Below are 19,726 nucleotides of genomic sequence, written 5' to 3' on the forward strand. Positions count from 1 at the left end.
CCTGACTCACTTTGTGGCTGTCCCTCTGGTTGAAGGGCACCAAGCTGGTCTTAAACACAGCTGCCAAGGAAGCCGTGACAGCTGTCCTCAACGAGACATTGCCACAAGGCCTTCTGGATGCTACCACTCCGGTGGATGCGGAGTCAAAGGCCATCATCAATGAGACATTATTTGAACTTGGACATGTACTTGAAGGTAGGACGGGATCGCCACGCTTGATCTCTCGTTTGTTGTTGGCACATCCTCTTTTATTCTGTAAAAATCTGCGGATGGTATGCGTAGGCAAAAAGAAGCTTGACTTGAAGCTGAACCTCAACAAGTTCAAGCATCAAACCACCCCTACGCCTATGGTCACACTCCCACCACCAACCAGTATTCCAGGTGTTCACAGCCTTTGTTTTTCTAATCCAAAAATGTTGAGTACTACTAGTAGCTTTCAGCTTTGACGGCGTCATGACCTTTCTCATCAATCACCAGAAGTTGATATGATGCCAGTTGAAAGGTACTACTTTTGGACCTGTGACCGCTCTGAGAGGTGTATCATGATGAGTTATTGCGCAATGTTTGCCAGTGACTGAATAAGAACAACAACAAGGTTTGCTCAGCAGTACATGACAAGGTTCTGTTTCCCATTGATGTGGTATTATTATTACACGCTTTTCCTGCTAAGAGGCAAGGTGCGTCCTGTAGACAAGCTAGCTGTACTGGGCCGGCCATTGATGTGTTTGTTTTTTTCTCAAACTTTGGAAGCCACTGTGGTGTGGTGCCTTAATGGACAATCTGTGGCATAGCTCAGCAGCGTTTTATGCTTTGACATCAGCAATGTGAGTCATTGCCTTGTGATGAATCTTAGCAAGCGGCCTTGTGTCTTTGCATGTGCGCAGTCACGGTCACTCCAAGTGGCACGTCAACACCCCCTCCCAGCTCCACATCAACTCCCCCAGGTAGACCTCATCAACATGTCGATTACTTGTCTATTCCTTTGAGTGCCCCGATGGTGACTTGTTACCACTGTACACTAGTCTCTAATATTACCATATAGACTTCACTAGACGAAAAATTCTCTCGCGTTCATTGAGCTGTCACAAAATTGTTGATCGTGGTGCATGTTAGCCGCCTCCTAGGACACGACACTCATGATTGAATAAGTGCAGTCTGAGTTCAGGAATTCTGTTCATTTTTTAGTGCTCTTTACTTGCTACACTTTAGCGATGAATTGCTCAACTTAAACATTTATAGTATCGTATAGGATGCATTCCTGCTGAAGTTCTTTTTTGTGCTTGCAGTGACCACCAGCCTGGCCAGCAGCACGCCACTTCCAGCTACTTCTTCCAGTAAGCAACTTTCTTCTGTGGAATTAAAAATTGCATAGCAAGTTGATTTCGAGGCCTAGGTATAGGTCCAACCTGAAGTGCATGTCTTGATAGGTTGTGACGTGCATACAATCTCAGACACTACATCATGACACTACCATGATGGTAATGGTGCCGTCTCTATCGTGCAAGGCACCAGGCATTGTACAAGTTCAATTGGAACCCATGAATTGATGACTTCACAAACACTGAGATGCATCAGCATATGGGGCACTTTGAACATTTGTCTTCTAGGAAATAAGAGCGGGTCAAACCTATCCCTGCATGCAATCAAAGTATGTGCTGTCTGCAACATGTGACAGCCTTGTGATAGGGGCATTTTGCTGACACTTTTATGCATTGCAGTGCCAAGCAGTACAACACCTGACATCCCAGCCTCCACGCCGGCGCCCACTAGTACTACCGGTAGTACCAGTACTCCAGGTGGGTCATCATATTCTACAGATTGTATAGGTCAGCAACGAGTATTTCGTCATGCCAAATAATAATTGACTACTGATGTTTAACATAAAAAAATCGTGTGTCAGACAGCCTTTGTGTGTTCCACTTTGTGTGTAATCACTCCAAGTGAGTGAGTGAGGCTCAAGGCGACGGTTATGCAACATCCGATTCCTGCCGATAGACTCAAAGAACGCCGTGTAGTGTGACTAATAAGTTTGGTATTTGTCACAATGTTGTACAATATAGTACGCTAGCGCTGTACAATAAATGTGTTTTCTCACTGAGTGGCACTTGTAGCATTCTAATTAAGGAGCACCCCTTGACTTCACGCGCCGTATATCTACAACAAAATCAACAGCTTTGCTCAACATGACTTTACATATCTCAAAACATTACTTCAAATGGACTCAGATGCTAGAAGTTATTATTGTCCACATCCATGCAGTAAGGTTTTTTAGGGTTCAAATAAGGCTTATATGCATCATAGACCCTAAGATGTCTCTGGTAATTTGCAGTCCTCACCTGCCATGACGTCCTGGGCCCCAACATCTGCAACAGCATTGAGGCAGGCCCTATCAGCACAAATGTTGATCAGTGCTCTGACCCAGTCACATGCGCGTGCAATTTAACGAGTGTTGACACCGTCTGCACCGGAACAAATGGCCTGTGCTTCAGCACACCTTCCGACTACTCTCAGTGCGGTGCGCCCTCGAGAGACTCCTTCAGATCATAATTGACTTATTCTTAATATCGTTATCAATTAAGTGCAAGTGTTTTTTCTGCCAAGGGCAAGGTGCGTGCTTGAGATGTTTATGAAAAGTATTAATTTATACTACTAGTAAAGCCCACGCGGTAAGAACAGATACTTGCCTGGGCATTGCAGTGATATTCATTGTTTTCCATCAGCTGTTGAAGTCTTGACACACTTACAATCCCTATCTTACATGAATCCTTTGACATATCAATACCTTTAGTACTACTAGTACTATTAGTACTACTAGTTTACTACTAGTAGTATTTACGACTAGTAGTAAATCAGAATTCTTGATTTTTTTTGGGAACTTTACATTGTCATCATCCGTCCTAAACTTGCACACGAGCGCTACTAACCGTCTTCTGCAAGTAATTTGCTATCTTGTCACATACAATGTTTTCCCTTGTCGGCGGTTGACAGTTGGCAGCAACAATTTTGTCTATATTAGGTGTGTGCTTTTATGCAGGATTGTTCCAAGCTTGCAAGGCCGCCCCTATAAACCTGGGATTCGAGGAGTTTACCACGCCAAATCTTGGAAACCCGTTCACCTATGACGGCTTGTCTTTCTCAGCCACCAACGTTGCCAACGGCGTAAACATAAATGCATTTAATCGGATTGTTACCCCGAGCACCCAGTCGTTTGCAGAGATCCGGTCCGGGGCGGCAGCTCTTGAAAGCAACTATGAACCGTCCCTATCCACTGTGACAACCGAGCAGACCTTGGTTGCTACTGACGGCAACAGAGCAAACGGCGGCGCATACGTGGCCGTGTCTGCCTACATCAATGGCAAGAGTTTCAACGGCCAGAGCATTGCTATTACCGTAAGTGGAAAGCGGGCCACCGTGGCACAGCCCGATTGCCAGAGCAACATAGCAACCTTTCCTGGTTTTCCCAACGGCAACCCCATCAGAGTGTTTTTTGCCGGACTAGCCGCAGGGCCTTGCATCGTGGACACGCTGACCCTGCTCACAACAAACTCCAGTCCTGGTACTGCCGCTCCCAGTCTCAAAATTTCCCTCGATGATTTTGTGGTGTGCAAGGCGAACAGCGCAAGCGCGCTCTAGGGAGCCCTGCCTGGGTAGACTATTTGTCAGCCAGACTCCAAAGTTTTTCAGCCATAAATCTAGGATTTAAAGTACACTTTATGATCGCAAAACACAAAACTATTATATGATATACTATCATGATGAGTTATGGCATGATGCCTTCTGTATACATTTTATACATATTCCACCAAAATGCGCGAGGCACTGGTAACTTACTGATTAAATTGAATTTGTCACCCTGGAGTCTTGGCAAGTGGATTCACAACAGCCTGTTCACAACAGCCAGCTGAGCTCTGAGATCTCTGGACTAGACACAGAAGAGACATAGCATCCAAGTCCCGCAGAGCAGCTTAGAAATGCGCTTGTATGCAATGATGTAGCAAGGTCTTCATCAGCGACTGCGAGCTGGTCCCTGGGCCTGCCTTCTATGCTGTGTGTAGAGGAGTTCTTGGTTGTAGTCTATGCGCATTTGACAAACTCTGAGGCACCTTGCATTGTCTACCTTTGATCAACAGGACTTCATTATCCAGGTGTCAGGGTTTGACAGGCCCCCATGGCCCCCCAAAATATTAGCCAACCTGCTCCAGGGCTAGAAGCAAGCTTTCCGGGCAACCCCGGGATAAACTCAGGTACCATGTATATAAACCGGTTTGGCGAAATGGCATCAGGGCAACGATGCCATTTCGCCACGTGGCTGCGGCTCGGGGGCTCCTCTGGCTTTTCAGGCAATACGAATCGAAAAGCCAGAGGTGACCTCTTGGAGGCCAAAATCAAGGGAAAACCTACTTCTCCCTGTTGAAGAATCTGAGGAATCTCAGGGACTCCCCATCGGATGCCCCAACCTTTCAGCTTCTAATAGGCTGGCTTGACATTTTGTAGGACCCCTGTCAGACCTGCCAGGTTTTGTTTGGCTTCAACTTGAAGTGCGAGTGAGATTTTGGCCTGCCCACCTGCTCCGGGTCTTTAGAAATCACAACCATTTCCGACAAGGATCCTGTACTGTTGTTTAGTGTGAGAACATTATAGAATAGCATAACGTCTCATATTGTGAGGCAACGCCGCTGCTGCTACTAGCGTAGTACGCAGCCAACTGCCATGATTGCATCATCATCATGGTACCGCATGCATGCATATGCGCATGCCATTATCATTATCACGTGTGCACACGGTTTTCCTGTGAGGTGGCAAGGTGCGCATGCAGACAGGCTGCAGTTACAGGCTGCCAAAACCCCTTGATGGACTCGCCAAACCCAAGCGGGACCCAATCAATTGTGGGCACGCCGTGGTGCTGGCGGTGCTCAGTACTTTTATCGCCTCCCCGCCAGCCGGGGCCATTACCGTTATGTTATATCAAGCATTCAAGCCGTTAAATATGCATAGCATCACACAGCGCAAAAAACCCAGAATCCATGCCACACCAAATGCATCAGGCAAAGCAAGCATAGCAAATCAACTTGGGCCGAAATAGTGCAGCTTTTGCTATCCGTCCTCTCCTCAGCAGCCTGCTCTCTCTCCTGAGGAGTAACATCCTGGAGCTAATGAATTAATATCCTGTAGCCTGCCAGCTGGTCAAGCTAGGCATCACAATTCTCCTGCACATGCACACATGCTGTTCAGATCACTAATAAGTGATACTTACATTTGAGAGACCTTTTGGGAGCCACCTGAGGCTCATTGGTCTTGTAGGCAGTCTGTCACTGCCCCTCTACTAGATACTATGTAGAACATACTATGATAAAGTCACAAACTTCTTTAAGAGTCTGCAATCTGGCAATCCTAATACTGATCTACGTTACACTGGAGTGGATGATTTTTCGTGCTGCAGCATTGCTTACTGGCGCCCCCACTTATAATGCTCTTTCAGGCCTGAGCTGGATGCAGCTCTGGGCATGCGCATATCCATCCAAATAGAGGATCACAGAGGAGGTGCAAACCTTGGTTAGGTCCGCATGCCGCACAAGTAAGGTTTTCTGACAAGTCAACCCTCTTCAACGTCCTGTTTTTGCAGTGCTATCACAGATGAGGATTGCCCCATCATGGCGCAATTTGCAAGCCATGCTGACCTCAACTTTCAGGATGGGCAGCTGTTTAATTCATATTCAAATCATGCGGTGCCAGGCTCCCTGGCAGGTAGGGGGGCCCCACCTTTCGGCGCTTAGGCCCCTGGGCCGAGGGAGGCGTTTTGAAGAAATCCAGGATGGATCGCTGCTTGGCTCCAGAGGCGCTCCCTGCCTTGCGCTTGCCCGCCTGCGCCAGCTCATCCTGTGGCAGCCAATTATTCTCATAAGCTTGGCATCTTTTCATAACTACAACCAACCATATAACCTAGCATCTTCACCTGCCTCTCTTCTCCAAGAAATTGTTCCGCAGCTCTGATATTGCAACTTCCTTACTGGGCATACGGAGCGATCAGCACGTCTGAGTCTGAAAGGCTGCATGCCGACATGGTCAATCTGTGTTTCCAGTTTTCAACTTGCAGTAATGCAACCAACTACATTCTGGTATTCCTATGTGAAGCCGTGGAGTGCGGCAAGAGCTCAAGCGTTACATTCAGTCCTCTGCGGACTGCACAGGTGCCACAAAAGGGGTACCTGCATGGCCTTCTGCGGGTGCGGTGTCAGCGGCTGAGGTGGCACGAACGGCGCAGGTGACTCATCGGTGAAGCCGTCCTCAAGCAGAGGCCCTGCGCGCCTGCTCGGCGGCGTACCTCCCTCCTCAGACCTGCATTTTTATTCATTTATACTACAACTCAGATGCATGCATTGCACCTGCCTTCATGCGTCGCGCAATGCGTTCACGCTGTGTACATTGGCAATTAAACCAAATTGGGGAGCACATTGCAACCAGCAGGCTTGATACAGAGGTAATCTCCCGTTTCGACCTTCTACTCATTTTTTCAACAGTCTTCTACAGAGTTCAAGGAAATGGCAACAGTGGGTTCAGGGAGACATTAGGGCAGCACATGCAGAAGCCATATCTTCAGAAATCTAATCGAGGTGAGGGTTCCAAAAAAAAGAGGAGGCAGCCTCACTTGGGCCCAGGTTGGCTCCTGTACTGGCTGAGCAGGAAGTCACACAGCGGCTTCTTCTGTCCCTTCCACACCGACACAGCCGATGCCATCGTGGCTTCATCTGGAGGCATCAGTGTCACCCCCCTCTGAAGCAATGCTGTCTCACAATTGCCAGCCGCCAGATCTGCATTCTCAGCTGCTTCTGCTGATGCGCGCTGCGGCGGTGCCTGTGCCGGTTCGGACGCGGCGCTGGGCTGGCAGGAAGCCGAGGGAAGCTGCTCGCTGCACGCCAGCTCACCGCTGGCATCAGCGCTGATGCCACCGCCTGATGCGCGCTCCGGAGCCTGCCCGTATGGAATGCCTGCTCGCAGCAACACTGAATGCTCAAGAGACAAAGAGATGCACCAACGAAACGGGCAACTCCCATCCCAAATCGAGCTGCTCAGTTTGTTCTGCTAGTCCTGAGTCCCACCGACTGTGCAGATAGTTGTAATAAGCTCCACGAATTTGTACTGCAGGTGGTGGCACAAAATTCCATATCTATGACATTACAGGGAGATGTTTGATTTACATGATGCTGCGCGTTCAGGGGCCGGCGGCAGCGGCTGGGCGCTAAGCTGTTCCCTGCAGAGCGCGCTGGCATTCTGGAGCAGCTGCTGCGGCGGCGTCAGCGCGGGGGCGCGCCCTCCCACGCGAGCCAGAACAGGCGGTGGGGCTCCCCGCGGGGGGGACCTCTCATCGATTTCATCCCCGTCACCCCCCCGGCAGTGCGCGTCATCCCCCCGGGCCGCTCCGGGGTCTCCGAACCGCGCAGCCGCCGGCCGCCACTCGTGCAGAGGGCACTGCTGCGTCGCCTCAAAGTGCTGTGACAAGTCGCCCAGGCCCCTGCAGAGGTTGTCCATCATGCTTAGGGGTCACTGCAGTCCTTCCCAGCACGCAAGAATGAATGCCCATACAGGCAGCACCTATCACTCTGTGCAGCTATGACGGTAGAAGGCCCCACCTATCATTCCACGCCGCCAAATCAATTTGAGCCTATCACAGGCCGCAAGTCTCACAGCATGGCTGCCTAAGTCATTCTGCACCGATCACAGGGGCTACTACATTGTCCTGGACCGAGAGAGCTGAGCAAGGGTCAAGACGATGCAGTGCTGGGGAGGGCATAGAGCAAAGAAAGCTGACCTGGAGTGCTCCAGGTCCTGCAGGAGGCTGAAGTCGATGGGGTCGGTCTCCTGCCGTTCCCTGCTGACCTGGCTGGCTTCCCGGAAGCCGCCGCGCAGCTCCCCCAACGGCGCGCGCCCCCCGGCAGCCGCAGCCGCCACCCGCGCCGCCCAGGGATGCACCGGCCCGGCCTCCCTGCAGCGAAAAAATTAGAGCGTCACTGTTGAAGAGCTTCTCCCGTGCATCATCTTCGGTTTACTGCTGCACCTACATGTGTGGGAGCCTGGGGCACAGTCTGAAAGGTTATAAACTTAGAAAGCGCTGTGTAGAATTGGGCGCATCAACTCTAATCCACTTCCCGCCTGCGCGTGTCTGATGCATTGGATGTCAGATATGCTGGCATGTCTCGCCAGGCAAGATTGAATAGTGCCCCTTAGCAGATTAGCTCACTTGCAAGGCACTGGACTGCTCTGCCGCGCGGACAGAATGGCACGTTTTGTCGCGCCAAAATGACTGACAGTAAGTGAAAATACAGATAGTCGTGTGATGAAATGTGTGCACCTGTGGTGGCTGTCCTGCACAGGGACGTGGTTCTCCTGGCTAGAGGCTTGCGGCGCTTCTGGCGATGGTTGCCGCCAGCTGACTCCAGCGAAGGAGTGCCTGCTCGCCTGGTTGTCTCCGAGGGCCTGAAGGCACAGAAATTTATGGATCAGACATCATCCAGCTTCACACAAAGCTGTTCTTACGCTCAGGCTCATCATGGCCACTTGACTCGCACTTGCTCCAATCTGGCGAGCCCAACAACGAGTAAAACCTCTGGCTGCATTGGGCTCAAGCTCTACAATCCTTGCATCCTTTCATCACCGATCCAAAAGCTTGACTTCTTTTGGACAAAGGCATGTAATAATGGCAGCCATGACAAAGAGAACATGTGGACACCTGTTCCGCCGCGGCCTGCCGCTCCTGGGACCCCCCGAACATGGCCGACAGCGGCACGCGTTCCCTCCCGCCGCCGAGGCCGTCTGCGGAGGCGTCCCCGTCCGGCGCCTGATCTGGCGCGACCACATCTCCCGCGGAGTACCTTTCCGAAATCCGATCTGGCTCCCTTATGTTATTTATATTTTCCCCCGGCAGCCCCGGCTGCGGCCGCTCATCCGCCGCGGCTTCCTCCTCAGCTGCCGCCTCGCCCATGACGGCATTCTCCATGATGACATCATCAATGACGACATAATCGAGACCCGCCAGAACTGAAGGCTGGACGGCGGCAGCGGCAGCGGCCGCTGCAGCGGTTTGCAGCTCAGTGTAGGACGCACTTGCCACAGCCTGCAGATGCAGACACGCCCATCAGACCCCTGATGAGCTCTGAGCGTTGATGGGCTCATGCCACCCACAATGTGAGCTTTGTAAGTAGATAGAAGGCCCCGCATGAGCGGCTCCGGTTGGTAGTAAAGCGCCCACAAAACCATTCTGTTGTTGTCTCGCAGTGGGCACCTGACACAGCAAGGTATTAAGATTGCACCCGAGTTGACAACGGATGCAGCTGTTGCTTCTTCTGCCTCTCCTGGAATTTGACAGCGTGTGACAAACATCAGCTTCTGGCCTGCACACCTGCTCCCGCCGCGGCGGAGGCTCCTTGACGCGGCTGCGATCGAGCGTCCAGACGGTAACGGCGGCGTGGTCGTGGCAGGTGGCGATGTGCCCCGGGTCCGTAGCGCACCATGCGACGCCCGTAACCTCCCCGGCCGCGCCGTCCAGCGCCACCGGCGGCCGCTGCGGCTCGTCCACCTGTGCGCCACGTCAGCGCTGATGTCAACGTCTCTTTTTCCCTTGAAGTTGAGCTGTGCATGCCGTTTTAGACGATGTCAGCGCCCCTTTTTTCCCTTTTTGTGGAGCTGCATGCTATGTTAACAGTGATGTAAGCGTCGCATAACATGGCCGTTGCATGACGGCCACATCAGCGCTAATGTCAGACGTGACCTGGCTTGACCATCTGCGTGCCATGTCAGCATTGACCAGTGCTCATGCATGTGGCATGTCTTGGGTGCAAGCTACATGACTGCGGTGCCAATCGCGCTTCACACCCCATTGCACTGTGCTGGACGCCAGCTTGGGTGAGCTGTTTGGTCAGGACTTGACTGAAATCGAGGAAAGGACAGGCATGTTATTTGAACCTCTTGACCGTCGCTGCTGAGCACCGCAGGTGCCAGTACAGAGAGGCTATATGGGGAAACGGGGCGCGCACCGCCCGGATGTAGGCCTTGTGATCTGAGGAGCCGGACAGGATGATAACACGCGTCAGACGTGAAGCAAACGCGGATGACAAGGTTTGAGAATAGAGAACCATGAATGGATAGACTGCAGACGTCAGATCGAATAAGAGAGCGATTGACAGGAGCAGAGAGGCCCCGCACCGCCCAGATGTAAGCCTTGTGGTCCGATGACCCTGACAAGATGTGGCCGCCGTCGGGCGAGAAGCAGGCGCGGATGTAGAAGGAGCCGTTCATGTGGCCCCAGAAGGAAGCCACCGGCTGCGAGTCCGGCCTCAGCGCGTCATACATGTGATGCGTCGCGCTGTTGCAACTCACCAGCAGCCTCGTGCCTGCGTAAGCAATGTATAACCAAACTTTAAGTTTCGCCTTTAAAATTAGCCCTTCAGTGCTTCATAATTGATCAGATGAACGAGTCATGGATCATGCCAGCAGCCGCGTGCCTGGTCATGCACTCACGGCCACTCATGAAGCCACACCCAAGCCGGTGGCGCCTTTCAATACCCAAGGTTCGATATGTCAACATGTCACCCTCGATCTGGAATATGCGCTGCTGACAGAGGCGCTGACATGTGAGGGCCATGCAACAGACAGCTATGGTTGATGCTGCAGATGCTGCTGCTTGACACAGAAAGTCCCTTCAGGCTCAAACGGAAAGGCTGATTGCCAGGGATGGGCGTGCATGCTGCAGGCACAGTGATGACTCACCCTGGTGATTTAGAGCGAGGCATGTGACGCCGTGCTGCCGCTTGCCCACGTTCTGCGACGGCGTGCGCGCAACACAATCTGCTGCCTCCTGCCAAAAACCCATTCATACCTCATGCATTATTTCATTTGGCAATACTTTGCTGTGCCCCAAGCAGCTTACATGTTGTTCAGGAATGCCAGAATACTGGCAGTTGCCTGATGAGATTCACGTGAGCAACTTGTTCACAGAAAAAGAGGCTGCACAGCTGGTGCCGTCTACGATGATCAATTTGAAGGATTTTGAGCCCTTGATAGCAGCTGTCGAATGCTCAAGGACTCGTGACGACTGGCAAATATTCACGACGAGGAGCTAAGGACACTAGGCATAGTCAGCGGGACAACTGGGCAGGGGTGCGGGCGACGGGCAGCAGGAAGGCAGAGCTGGGGCAGGGGTGACTAATCATGGGCAGGGTCGACTGACCATGGGCAGCAGGAAGTCTGAGCTGGGCAGGTGCTTGGGCAGCGCCAGGTGCAGGCTGGGCTCTGTGATTCGGCGCATATCCCAAAACTTGACCACGTCGTCCCTGTCACCTGCGCAGCACGGCCGCAGTATTTCTCACACAGAAGCACAACAGGAGAGCAGCTGACAGTCAGTACTGCAGCCCAAGTGGAGACAGACGCTCAAGCTAGGACACGGGCACGTTCGCAGAGCCACAGACGTTGTCCACTGCAATCTTTGCAGCGTACAACTCGCTGGGTTGAAACTTGGTTGATGGATGGGAAGAGCTTGGCTGTTGCTTGCAGGGCAGATGCACAGACCCACTGCAAGGGCAGGCTTTGAAAACTGTGGTGCAATCTTAGGCACTGTCTTCTTTGAGACATACAGTGTTGCAAGCTGTAATGGCACGGTGCATTGCTGAAGCTGAATCGGTCAGCGCAGAATGAGTGGAGGAAAGCTTACCGGCGGTCGCTAGGAGGTACTCGCTGTGAAGGAAGACGACCGAGGTGACGGTGTGCTTGGTCTCAAAGGGGCCGTACTTGCGCCGGCGGCCCTTTGCCCCCTTTGCTGCTCCGACCTCCTTGTGCGCATCCTGCAGGGACATTCAGTAAGAAGAACTGCTCACGCCAGCATTCTTTACATTGTGGGTGTGGCTGCAGCAATATGCTGGTAAATGGGATCCCCCAGGGCGAAAGTCTCCTCATCATGCAGCCCAGAGATTTGACAGATCCACAGGTATTGCCGAGGTTCCAGCTCAGAAACGCATGTCTATATGGAAATCGTGTGCTTCTAAGGGCGTCAAGCACCACAAATCCCTGGTATGACTGCAGCACCCAACGGGGCACTGCAATTGTTTAAACTGGGCGTCATCAGCCTCCTCCCTGCTGCCAATGGGAGTGTCATTGCATTCTGTTGCAATTACTATTTTACCTTTAAAAATGCATGAAATGTGTAGGAGCTGACACCTGGACGGCTAGCACAGGTGCCTGGTAGGCGGTGTTGCTGCGGTTGCACATGATGGCCGGGCAGCGAATATCCCACACCATCATAGCGCCGTCCCTGGCCCCTGCATGCATTCAAGAGAGAGTTCACACCATGGCTGTTGGCTGTTTGCCTGCGTGCTGATGATCAGGCGTGAATACCTGTCCTGCTGGCTCATCAAACCCAGGGTGTGGCGCATGAATGCCTGCTTCTCTCCTCATCTTTTGCAAGGAGTGCCGGCTAACACAGCAGCCAACAGTTCTATGTCAAATAGGCCCATATTCCTAGCTGTCCCACTGCACGATTCCTGCTCTTCTTGCTGTCAGCGTGCGCCAATGCAATCCCAACCAGCCTAAAGAGCTCGCCATTACAACAATAACAGCCTTCTATTGCCTCCTGCAACTCCACCCGGGTCTGCACAGAGCTCTGCTTGTGCGCATCGCCGCGATCATGAGTGTAAGGCCACTGTCCTCAAACCCTTGTCCCTGAAATGTTTTGTGGTATGACTTAAGCTGTAATCTCAGCATGTGCCCAGAGGCAATCTCTTTTGGTACCGCAGCAGATGATTTTCCTGACCATCAAGAGACTGTGTACACAAAGAGCCTGTTACAAGAGTATCATGCACTGTCTACTTGACTTTAGATGCTGCACCAAGCATGCATGGCTGCACAAATCAAGCTTTCCTGCACAGGATGCTCACCTGAGGCGAAGATGTTGCGGTTGGTCGCGTGGGGGCACACGGATTTGACGCTGCCGTTGTGGCCTCGGAACTGCCCCACGCCGCGCGCAGAGGCGGTGTCCCACAGGTGCACACACTGGTCGCCAGATCCAGTCAGCATCCGCTCATCCTCCTGCAAATGGGCAACCCTCGCCAGATCAGGATCACAGGAACGCTGACGACTGTGGTTTTTAAACCCACTCGGGCTTTCAGAGTACTGTGCTGCAGGGCACATGGACAGCATCTACGGGTCACACATGCGGAGCTGCCTCCTCCTTAGATTTTCTGTTGCATGCTGCGGGGCTTGCTAGTGATGGGCTGTTCTGCCTGTGTTGAGCTGGGCAGATATGGCCCTGAGCTGTGCTGGACCTGCATCCTCTGCGCAAAGCAGGCCATCTCTGCAACACGCGTGTGGACCCTGGCTTTGGCAGCGGCGTAAGATGCCACAAGGATCCTCCTCCTCTTCCATGACAGCTTTATCTCGGCAGCGTCGTCCACAGATCGGTCCCACCATATCTCATGGCTTCCATGGAAAGTCTCAACAAGCGGGCATCATTACAGTATGGCGGCAAAAGCTGCACTATTGTCTCAGGGTCCATCTCAACCCAGTGCCAGGCACCAGTTGCAGGACGCTGCCAAATTGTTTTGTTCTTACACTGCCAAAAGGCAAGGTACGTCCTGCATTCAAAGGCTGCCACAATCCTACCCCTTATTGGACTCGCCAGATCCAAGCAAGATCCAATCAGCCGTGGGCACGGTGCTGAGTATTTATACCGCACCCGCCAGCCAGGGCCAGATTGCCACTGGCAAAGAAGGAAACAGTTTCCTCACCTGAAACCAGGCCAGATCAAAGATGGCATTGTGGTGTGCCACCCACTGCGCAGTGGCACGCCGGCCATTAGGCATGCCAGGGGTCAGCGCCTCTGGCAGCTCGAGGGTCCCATCCACGATTGACACGTGTCCCTCTTCGTCCCCTATTGCAATCCATTTCCCCTGATTAAAGCCCGCCACCTGTTCCATGCATGCATGCAAAGCCTCAGGGGGTGATCTTTGGGCGGTGGAACACCAATCTGGTCTTATTTCCTGTGGCAATATAGGCAGTGGCCCCATGACCTCTAGTCGGGGCACCCTATTGTGGCATGCATAGGATTGCGTAGAAGACAGGCATGACTGGGTCAAAGACTTGTCTTGAGATGCACTGCTACAGCATTCAGTCAAAGATATAGCCATTCTCCCAATGATCATTGCAGCCTCACTGCTTGCCTCCTCTGTGCATGCATCGCCCGCCAACAGGCTAGATCTGTTCTGGGGATCTCGCATGCTGCACAGCTACAGGGCAAGCTAATGCTTGCGCCATGGCTTATCTTGGATTCTTCTCAGGGCGTATAAGTGGGTGTGCTGGTGTGTACCTGGTTGTATCGCACTGTGAAGGGCGGGCTGGGCATTCCCCCTGGGTTGATCTGGATGGTGCCTCCTCCGATCTTTGAGTCATTGCAAAAGTCCTCAAAGTATGGCTTGGACAGCACTGCGCAGGCACAGGGCAGGTCTCAAGTCAATCACTGTGCTCCAAGCTGGAATCTTTGGCAGAGCAGCAGAGCAGTGTAGATGCCCGCTTGAAAGTAATGCTGTGCACTTTGACAGAATCAGATCTCAGGCATCGATATCCAGGGACTACTCAGGTGAATATTGGCATGTGTGATGAGAACGTGTGGTCCAATCCCACGTGCATCATGTCAGAAGGCTACAAAAGGCCAACAGTGGTACCTGGTTTGCCACTCAGCTGTCGTGCACGCAGCTGGTCGATGAAACCTCGTTGGGTTCTGAAATGCTGTTTAGGAGGGACCATTTTCGTCTGAAGAATGCCGTTTGCCTTCCTGATTGGTTTTTTTGGCGCATTCACCCTTTACTTGCGTTGACGACGGGGCCCAACTGACCAATATTGCAGCCACAGACTGCTGTGCGAATGTTGCAGTCAACAGTATGTATGAGATCAGTTGAATGAATCCATGTCAGGAATTGGTTCAGCGATCTTAAACTTTGCTGCCATCAGAATTTGAGACCAGGCGTTGCTCTCTTCCCCGTTGGAGGCAGAGACGCAAAGCGCTCTAATGATGCAGAAAAGAACGTAGTAACAAGTTTATTCACGGCTTCATGTCAGGCATGCTTCGCCAAAAGAAGAAGCTGTCCCTCGATGACTCAAAACCTGGCGGGCTCCTGATTTGGAGGCGCGGTGCGGACCCCTCAAACGGACCTCCCAATGCAGCTGTTGCTCGATGAACATTGGAAGATGCGATCATCGATTTGGCAGCATCTTGTTTTGCTGGACATTTCTTGAAGAACACAGTCACAGAATTGCATGGTGGGAGCATCCCCGTTTCTGGCCTGCATCTCATAACCTGCACTCATCGGGTTTTTTTATTGAAGGCTTTGTGAGCAGATTTTTTGCAGCTGATTACATAGATTGTGTTTCCTTGGTTTGCCGCATATAACGTCAGATCGGTTCACAGCCCGTCTCAAAGACCATATCAGGCCACCGCTTTTTGATGTGGAAACCTCGGATTTGAGGTGTACGCCGCTGCACATCGACGACATATCGTCGAGCGATCTTATCACATCGTGATATTTGAAGCACTGGACGGGACATCACCAAGTCTGGGGAACCGAGCAGCTCCTATGGCGGACGTCCCTATGCCAGATGCAAAGCCAGCAGGAAGCAGCGGCAAACACCGGGTCGTAACAGCGCCCACCTACAGCCTGCAGATTACACTCAGAGGTGCGGCCAACATGCACGCCATCCCGCCATTTGAGGAATGCAGTGCAGTCAAGCTCTGCCACTGCTGATTGAGGTGAGTCTGCTGTATTTACCTGGTGCTGGCTGGGCATACAGTGAATGGCATGTATGGTGCTTTGCAGGCCATACATTGGGAGTGGTGTCAGTCAAGTTCTCGCACACTGGCGCTTACCTGGCGACTGCGTCTGCTGACAAGACCGCCAAGATCTGGGACATCTTCACCGGCAAGTGCCTGCACACGCTGGAAGGGCACACCAAGGTCTGCAGCTTGCCCATCTTCATGCTCGGGAAATGTTGCATCAGTTGTGATTTGCCTGCCTTGAGGATCACTGACCAATAGTACTCATCATCAGAACATCTGAACATATGCCCCTTTCGAAGGAATGAAACCAGACATTTGGCATGCAATGCTGCTCTTGCATGGGTGTCCACCAGCCAGAGATAACGTTGATGCATTGTGATCCGGGATAGTGAGGCACGAGAATGATGAATAGTTAGTTGTGAAGGAATCAGCACTGCTATCCGTTGATCAATCTCGAGATTCACTACCTCAGAGATCGCAAGTCTCATGGACTGTTGCAATTTAACCTTGCATCTTGGCATGACTGGCACTTGCTGGGTTTTGCACACATAACACCTTGAGCATGATTACCTACCACAGCCAGTACGTTAGTGACAAGCCTGAGCTGTGTGTGCTACATCATCAGGGGCTGTGTGACGTCAGCTGGGAGCACCGGGACAGATATCTCGCCACAGCGTCCGATGACAACACGCTGAAGCTGTGGGAAGTTGCCAGCGGGGAGTGCCTGCGCACACTGGAGGGCCACACACACTATGTCTTCTGCTGCGCTTTCAACCCCGTCAAGCCCATCCTGGTGGGAGCCTCGCCCGCTGGGCAAATTAAGTGAATGAATCAAGTAAAATGACAGCATCCAGGACTTGCAAGTGCACTATCTGCTCAAAGATGTGCCTGAATACTGCTGGAAACTGGAAGCCACTGCATTCTCTTGTGCGCGCTCTGAGTTCTGCTGAGCCTCCAGGCATGGCCAATGCACAGGCATGTGACTGATTATACCTGATCAAATGATCAAGCTGGTCTCCAGGAGTTCGTTCAATATGAACGTCTTTGTACCTTATAATTGCACAAGCATGCGTGCCTAGTGAGGGTGCGGCTGCGCAGGTGAGCGGCAGCTTTGACGAGACTGTCAAGGTGTGGGATGCCATGAGTGGCAATTGCCTTAAGGTGCGCTGCCCCTACCCTGACTCTGGCTCGCTGTTGTACAGAGTTGTTTGATCGATCTGTCTGGAACGAAAGGGCCATGTCCTCTTCATTGGTGCCACACCCTGATTGTTTGTATTTTCCGCTGGACAGTCAGCTGTATCATATGATAATAATAATAATATATATCATATAATAAAGCAAGTAACGTTCTAGGGATTGCTATCTTCTGAGACCCCACCCAACGGAACTGGTGATGTTTTCATATGATGCAGCATTTCTCAGAATTTTAAGTTTGTGTGATATGGTGCAGACTCTGCCGGCGCACTCGGACCCAGTAACTGCGGTGCACTTCAACCGGGACGGGTCGCTGATCGTGTCGGCCTCCTACGACGGCCTCATCCGCATCTGGGACTCCTCAGACGGTGCGACCCGTACTTGTAAATAAATAAAACTATCACTTGTTGCAGCCACTGTGTTGTGACCCCTACTTCTAAATCTGGGCGCTCACACATCTGCACCATTATTGGGACTATTTGCAATGACAAAAAGATAGAAGGGTAAGGGTCCATCAAGATGACAAAGCCTCATCCGCATCTGGGACTCCTCAGACGGTGTGACCCCTGCTTCTAAATCAATCTGGGCGCTCACTCACTGGAGCATGCATGTGCTTCTGGAATCCAATAAGAACCCGGGTTTATTTGTGGGGGACTGTGAGCCTTCCTTAAAAGCTGCAGGGGTGGCTCGCAGTACACACATTTTTGCGTCTTTGTAACATGTCTCTGTATGGTTGCAGCATCTTTTCAGCAGCAATGTCTTGCTGTGTACTTGTTGCAGCCACTGCAGTGTGACACCCATGAACAAAGCATTCAGGCAGGCATGCCTCTCTGGACTGGCTGCCTGGATGTTCTGTACCGGGTATCAACATGCAGGTTTTGAAAGTCACAAGCCATCGCTGCTGAGTCAGCTCTTCAAACTTCCACATCTGATAACTTGCTCCAGGCAAGTGCTGCAGACGTTTCAGCTGCTCAACGTTCTCAAATCTATCAAGTGTGAGTATTTGGATAATTTACTGCAGGCAAGTGCCTGCGGACAATCATGATGGATGCGCATCCCCCGATCTCCCATGTCCAGTTCTCGCCAAACGGCCGCTATGTGCTGATGGCGTCGCTGGACCACAAGATCAAGCTGTGGGACTACGACAAGCAGAAGGAGCTCAAGGTCTACACCGGTACGCGCCCCTCATTATAGCCCCCTGACCCTCTCATTGCCCCCTAAAACCCTTGATCTTGTGCCAGAAGCGGGCCTCAAGCTTGCAACATATACAGCTTTCGATGATGCAGGCGTGACATCGTGAAAGTTGAGTTAGTTGCAAGGCTTGAGGCCAGGCTTGAATGGCTTTCCAACAAGCAGGCCTGCAGGAGGCAAAGTAGAGAAGGAGGCAGAATGTCACTAAGAATGAGTTGTGGGATGCCCAATGATAGTACTGTAGGGGCATATTAGTGCGTCAGTACGTCTGCAGAGGACTCTTGTACTGCCCTCGGTCGTCAGTGGTGGTTTTTGTGTCACAGAAAATTACCTGTTCAGTCTATCTCGTGTTGAATCACACCCCCCAAATAACACACTTTAGAAGACCGACCCTGTGATGACTGTGGGAGTTGACAGCATGTGTGTTTGAGCAGGCCACAAGAACGCACAGCACTGCATATTTGCGGCCTTCAGCGTGTCGGACGCCAAGGGCAAGTGGGTCATCAGCGGCTCAGAAGATTCCTCCATCTGCATCTGGCATCTCAACGGGAAGCAGGTGCGACTTTAGATGTGAACTCAAATCCTATACTGTAGTACTCATTCTGAAAACTGCACCGCCAGGGATGCGGGAAAGATCTGAAAGCAATTATTATGGGTCTTCCTGACTTCAAAAATACCAGGGTTGCACTCCATTGGATTGAGCTTGTCGAGAGCTTTCCAAATACGGTCTCAGAATTATCTTAGGGTCGTATTTATGGGAGAGAGGGTCCTAAGTATCCACCCCGTCCGGCCAAATGCTCGATACAAAGTTTAGAATGAGCACTACAGTATTTTCATTGTCCACATACCTCACTGTGGGCATCCGCACCTTGTGCGTAGGAGGGAGGTCAAGAGATAGTCTGTATAAGCCTGGACTCAGAGGATCTGCTGCTTTACAAGCATGAACTGCAAGCTTGTATGTGATAATCAGTTAGGCCAGATCGGGGAATGGTCGCGGCGCAAGATAGTGTGCTTGGTCCTCGTTCTTCAGAGCTGGGATCTTAACTTGCTATATCTGATAAGTTAGTTTGCCATGCGTGCGCATCTGCTGCAGCGGTTCAGGGGCCTCGGTCCCCCGCTTGCACTTTTCTACATTTTCTAATTCTTATTACATCCTTTTCTCAGAAGCCTGATCAGGCGGAGCCTGATCAGGCGGTGTGCCCATGCGTGCGCAACTACGGCAAACCACCTTTCTCTCAGAAGCCTGATCAGGCGGTGTGCCATGCGTGCGCAGCTGATGCAGCGGCTGCAGGGGCGGCCGGATGAGAACGCCCCCGGGGACGGCCACTGCGATGCTGTGCTGGCAGTCGACGCGCACCCCACGCTGTCTGTCATCGCGTCTGGCGCCCTGGAAAAGGACAGGACGGTGCGCGGTCCTGTTTCTTAACACCTGTTTCCGGTGCTGAAGTAGCCTGAGAGAGGTTGCAACTGTTCTGTTTGCTGATAGAGATGTGTGATTCGGGTGCTGCTTGTTCACCACAGCAGGCTGTT

The 19,726-nt window shown here is 52.0% G+C and overlaps 2 protein-coding genes across 2 annotated transcripts; one reads left to right on the forward strand and one right to left on the reverse strand.

Moving 5' to 3' along the window:
- Window positions 1-9,502: 9,502 nt before the first annotated feature.
- COCSUDRAFT_10354 (WD40 repeat-like protein) lies at window positions 9,503-14,470 on the reverse strand (the record flags this gene model as incomplete). The annotated part of the gene is made up of 9 exons (XM_005646542.1): window positions 9,503-9,571; window positions 10,198-10,385; window positions 10,762-10,795; window positions 11,222-11,331; window positions 11,702-11,819; window positions 12,205-12,305; window positions 12,921-13,071; window positions 13,770-13,949; window positions 14,348-14,470. Coding segments are annotated over 9 exons (1,074 nt in total), but the record flags the coding sequence as incomplete, so codon positions are not given.
- A 798-nt stretch (window positions 14,471-15,268) lies between these two features.
- Window positions 15,269-19,622, forward strand: COCSUDRAFT_53947 (Wdr5 in complex with Dimethylated H3k4 peptide; the record flags this gene model as incomplete). Its single annotated transcript, XM_005646543.1, has 8 exons — window positions 15,269-15,711; window positions 15,852-15,988; window positions 16,437-16,604; window positions 16,910-16,972; window positions 17,262-17,373; window positions 18,027-18,179; window positions 18,631-18,752; window positions 19,503-19,622. Exons 1-8 carry the CDS (start codon window positions 15,612-15,614, stop codon window positions 19,620-19,622), a joined length of 975 nt encoding a protein of 324 aa, XP_005646600.1. The 5' UTR covers window positions 15,269-15,611.
- Window positions 19,623-19,726: the final 104 nt, after the last annotated feature.

This window comes from Coccomyxa subellipsoidea, assembly GCF_000258705.1.
Source record: "Coccomyxa subellipsoidea C-169, whole genome shotgun sequence".
In the NCBI taxonomy this organism is placed as follows: Eukaryota; Viridiplantae; Chlorophyta; class Trebouxiophyceae; family Coccomyxaceae; genus Coccomyxa; species Coccomyxa subellipsoidea.